General features: G+C 40.7%; 1 protein-coding gene across 1 annotated transcript; it reads left to right on the forward strand.

Moving 5' to 3' along the window:
- The first annotated feature begins 3,671 nt into the window (after window positions 1-3,671).
- On the forward strand, window positions 3,672-4,596 carry LOC108074268 (YEATS domain-containing protein 4). Its single transcript, XM_017166238.3, has one exon. The coding sequence runs from the start codon at window positions 3,812-3,814 to the stop codon at window positions 4,484-4,486; it is 675 nt and encodes a 224-aa protein (XP_017021727.1). The 5' UTR covers window positions 3,672-3,811; the 3' UTR covers window positions 4,487-4,596.
- The last annotated feature ends 932 nt before the right edge of the window (window positions 4,597-5,528 follow it).

A 5,528-nucleotide genomic window follows, 5' to 3' on the forward strand; every position in this document is an offset into this window, starting at 1 on the left:
CAGCAGCTCTTTGCATACCCAAACCCATTCTGGCTGGCGCACTTATTTTTACTTTTACTTTTCCGCCGACTGGGTTGGATTGGCCCGGGATATGGCTATGGCTTCTGTTTCTGCTCCACTCCGGAGCAGAGTAGCTCAGGAGCTACTGTTGCCCCTGCCGCAGGTCTTTTGTGGCGGCTGAAAAGCCGCCCAGGCACAGTGCCAGAAGGTTGTGTATATAATATGTATGTATAGGTATATAGCCTTCTTCTATTATTTATATTAATATTTTAGCTACCAAATTTGATTGCTTAATTTATGATTGGATTCAGGTCTCCAGGTTTTCAAAGGGGTTTTAAACTGGATAAAAGCTTGTTCTAATCTATTCCTAGTGTATAATTTTGTCATTATTTCTCTTTAAAAGATTTCCTTTGATATTTTAAGAACTAAAAAACAAATCTTAAAGTCACCTATTAAGTACTAATCTGTGTGACCTTTAAATAGTTAATGGTTTGCTTCAATTTAATTGGCTTGAACTTTGCAGTATGATTTATTATCTAATTTACGTTAGGAATGGCACAAAATACTAATATATCTGATGCTGATGTATATATTCTCAGAATATTATTCGGTTTTAATATTTCAATACATTTAAATCGTCATTTTATTTAATATATCTGATCCGTTTTTATCTATAAAGAGGTTTTCAAAAAATATGTTTTAAAGATAATTTTTTAAGGGAATTTTTGATTTCTCTCAATATAAATATCCTTAGTACAAGTTGTTCATTGATTTATTTATTTTTCACTGATTCCTGATCCCGTTGACCACTGTTCTTTAGCAGCGGCGACTACTGTGGGTCTGCCTTTATGTTCTTTCCACTCCCCAAACCCTTGCTGAACTTGCACTTCCTACCGAAGATTGCTCCCTTTCGTTTTTTTTTGTTCTTTATACTCCTTTTTTTTGTGAAAAATAACTCCTTTGTCCTGTCAGTCAGAAGAGGTAGCTTTCGGTTTCGGTTTTAGTCCCCTTTGAGTGCCCCGTTTCCCCCGTGTTGTCTCCTGCTTTGCATACATAAATTCATCTGTGTGCCAAGTGCAACTACGTTCCATTCCCAATCCCAAACTCAAAACCATTGCCATTGCCATTGCCACAGCCGCAGCCAGTTGTGGCAAGTAGCTGCTGCGGCTGCATCTGTCGCTGTTAGGGTTAATGTCAATTGCCTTGCCAATGCCATAAATTCGTGGCCAACACAGGAGGGTAGAGGAGAACACCAATCCAGAAAGGAAGCTAATGCAGCCCTCGGCGGCGATTCTCCAGTTAAATCCGTTCCGCCTTCAATTTAATTAGCCAACATGGACAGAGATTGCTCCTCCTCCTCCTCCTCCTTCTATTCTCCTTGATTCTTCCTTTTTGGTTTACTTTCTAAGCGCCCCGCCAAGTGTTGACCAAATAATCATTGTTGACAATCACGAAAATCCACCAACAAGAGCCTCTAGCAACTAGCAACCCACAACTCGGGCCACAACTAGCTCCTAGCTCCTAACTAAGCCAAGCTAAGCAAACCTGAAACAACAGCAACAAACATTTCAATATCGTGAGCACAGCAACAAACAATTTATACAAATCCAACTGGAAAAGTAACAAAATGCCAATTAATTGCCAAATAGAATGTTTTATCTATAAAATCGCGACTGCGTGAAGGAGTTACAGCCACAAAAACAACACCACCAAAAAGCAGCAAACAGCAGAAACTGTTAACTATTAGTAAAAGTTAAGCATTTGTGACCGTAACACATTTGAGAGTTTTGTTGCCAATCGCAATTGTTGCTGCTGTAGTTGCTGCTGTTGCTGCTGCTGCTGCAGTTGCAATGCTGTTGATTATTTGAGGAGGAAAAACTGAATGTAAAATATACACATAGAAAAAGAAAGATTCAAAGAAATATTATAGATCTTAAGTTGCTCAAAAAGCCTCTAATAAAAATTAAAAATATTTAAATAACTATTTTTAGGGCTAGCATTTTTTAATATACAACTTATTGTCTCTGTTTTTTGTAACAGTGTTTAGAAAAACAAAAACACTCAAGTTTTTTTTAAGGTATAATGTAGCTGGTGTTGGCGATGGTCGCTAGTTGTTAGTTGCTAGTTGCTGGCACAGCGGAATCGCTTGGGTCAGGCGGCAGACGCCAACCAGCCAGGGAGCCAGGGAGCAATGGTGACGATCTAAACGAGCGGCATGCATCGGCTGGCGGCATCTTAGATGCTCTCACACAGATACTCACCCTGGCACACAAGTGCAAATTACACGCTCTCATACATATGCAAAGGAGAAGTCGTGTCTCTGATGTCGATACAGCTCCTGCTGGCTGCCATTGTAGTTCTTCTTCAAAGAAATGAAATGCAAAGAAATGCTGGAGTGAGAGAGAGGCGCGACTTGAGTGCCGCTTAAATTTTAAATGGCACTTAAATAGCATCATTTGCTTGCAGTGGGGCTTGTTAACGCTGCTAGGATCCTATGGAGATAGGAAGTGGGGAGGTCCCACCCTCCAAAGAAACCAAATCAATAATATGTGATGAACTATTTACGTTGCAAACTAGTAACAGGCCCTAAAAAAAGGCTTTATTTTAATAATTGAAAGAACAAATCACAGAAAATAATCAAAATATTATATTATCTAGGTGTTTTAAAATAATAAAATATATTAAAATGCTAAAATATTAATCATACGAATGTATTATTGATTTTAACACAAAATATAGCTATATTTATCTTAGTTTTTATTTTTTTAATTCTATTTTCCACCTTTATTTTTGTTTATTATTATTTCATTACTTCCCATGTTTCTTATAAATTGACTTGGGATCTCTCAACCCATATATCTTTAACCTTAATTACCATCAAGATTTGTCAGTTGTACATATTATTTTGCTGTTTCTTTTTTGGAGGAAATGTGTCAAAAAATACGAGCGCCAAATAAATCCATCTCGTTGCGCTAGCTAATCCATTTGATCTTTTTTTTTTTTTCTAGCGCCTCAAAATATTGCATTGGGAGACACTTACCGTTTAATCCCGTTTTTGTGGGGATCCACAAATAAATCAGACGCTGGCAAATTGCTCAATTATAAAATTGCTCAACTCTTCGGTTTCCTTTCCCTCTCCATCCCCCGTCCCCGTCTCTGGCGCTTTTCCGCGTCTCAGCGGTTGCCCAATGTGTGGAAATTAGCATTTTCGGGCAAGCGCTGAGCCTTGGCAGCAAACGGCCGTCATGTAAGCGACTAATTAACATGTCACTCAGCCGATGCAGCCACTGCGCAGCAACTGCAACTGCAACAGCAGCTGCCACCTCCTCTTCTTGGCCAAAATCACAGTGCAGTGCAGTGACCATTCACTAAAGTTACGCACACGGGGCTGAAGTTGAATGGGAAAATAGCAGGGTTTTCCATCAGCGACAACCTGTTGCTGCTGCTGCGGCGACCAAAAAGCAAATCTCTCACGAGTTTCAAATTTGCCAAAAAAAAAAGCAAAACAAAATATTAAGTAAAACTCTTAACGTGCTGAATTTATTAGCCGAAAACGATTGCTTGAGAGGAGGGGGGTATATGATGAGTACTTGGTTTTTGCACAGAAAACAATAAAAGATACACAAGTTTAAGCTCAAAATAAGTAATTTCCAAGTCTTTTAAATGTTCTATCCGTAAGGAGTAGGCTTCAATTTTTCCGTCACCTGTTTTTCAAGTTTTCTTCAAAATTTTCCGCCAATTTAAAAAATTTTAAATCCTTCAGACTTCAAGATAATACCAATATCCCATCAGTGATCATTAAAAAGTGGTGATGAGCTATACGCACCTCTTGCGCCACCAAAACATAATGGACGACAGCCAGCGCGTAAGTTGCTATCGCGGAGCTGAAAACACCGCCATCTTTGGACGCTGCGTGATCAGTCGGGACATTGTCCTGGGCTGCCAGATGGAGGTGAGCGATCTGGATCTGCCCGACATTATGGAGCCCACATGGAGCGTCTATGTGCGGGCGGGGGACAAATACGACAATCTGGCGCACTATGTCCGTCAAGTCACCTTCCGGATGTCGCCACGCCTTCCACTCCGCCTGCATGTGGCGGACAGTGCGCCGTTCGAGATTAGCGAAGTGCTGGGCGGCGATTTTCCCGTGGAGATACAGGTGCAGTATGTGGATCCCAGGATGACGCCCACCAGCTACGTGTTCAAGCCGCGGGTTGTGCGTGAAGGTCACAGCGGTATGAGCGAGGAGCTGCGCGACAAAATGATCTTTGTAAATCCCTCGGCAGCTATGCGAGTTAGTCTAAGTTCGACCCAGGTGTTGTCGGAAGTGGCAGTTGCCGGTCTACAAAAGGTCAGGAAGACCGTGGCATCGAATAGGGATGTGGGTCTGGGCGAGGAGGAGCTGGTGGGGGATGTGGCACAGTCCTCAAAGCCGGCGACGCTGGCCAAGAACCGCCTCAGGTTGAATGTGGGGATTTCGAAATAAAATAATGATTTTCTGGTCCCGTTAAGCAATCATTAATCATCAATTTTTGTTTACAAAATTTATTGTTAAAAATATATATTCGAAATTTAAATCTTTTAGCTTTCAAAAAGCGTTTTCTGTATTTATTTTTTTTTATAAATTATTTTATAAAAATTATTTAAAATTCATTTTTCTGTGTGCTTTTTGGGGTCTCTCTGCAAGGCAATTTCTGGGCTGTCGTCTGCACGGCGCTAATTATCGCTGCTAATGATGCTTTAAAAGGCAGTCGTCGACGACAGGCGGTCGTCCAGCAGAGTCCCCGGGACTCAGGTTCGGCCACTGGACTGGTCCTTACCTCACCAGCACCGTCTTCTTCTCCTCCTCCAGCTGCTGCTGCTTCCCTTTTTGCAAGCTTCCTTGGCTCCGATGCTCCTTTCGCTCATCGCATGAGTAATTGACAATTTGCTGAAGTCAGCGTGTCTCCTGCGCCTCTCGTTCGGCGTTTCCCACTACGGCGTGACCAACGAAGGAAGATGGAGTCTGGAGTCTCCTCCTCATCCTCCTTCCACTCCTTGAGGCGGCATTTGTATATGTTAATTGTGTGACTAATGACAGCCAACTTGTCATATTTTTATCAACATGCAGAGTTAACATTTGTGTTTCGTTTCCTTTCGTTACGTTTCGTTGGGGTTTTGTTTTTTTTTTTTTGCTCAAGGAGAGTTCAAATCTGGTTCTAAGTCAGGGTTGGGCAGCTTTTATTTACTTGAAAATTAAAAGTATTTTTATACAAATTATTTTAAAATAAAAAACAACTTAAATATTTATTAGGTTTCACTCCCAAGACTTAATAAACTGCGAGAGAAATGTTTCCGTAAGGCAACTCTCTTTACAAGCTATAATTAATAATTAAATTCAATGAATATTGATATAAATTTAAAGTCATACCAAAAGTTATTTCCATAAACATTTTTTTAGTCGCCCTGGCATATAGACATTCATTTCCCGCCGTCATCGATCGTTAATCTGGGTTACTTGTGTGTCAAATTAACGCTCTTTAGGAGCA

This window comes from Drosophila kikkawai, chromosome 2L (genome assembly GCF_030179895.1).
Source record: "Drosophila kikkawai strain 14028-0561.14 chromosome 2L, DkikHiC1v2, whole genome shotgun sequence".
NCBI lineage: Eukaryota > Metazoa > Arthropoda > Insecta > Diptera > Drosophilidae > Drosophila > Drosophila kikkawai.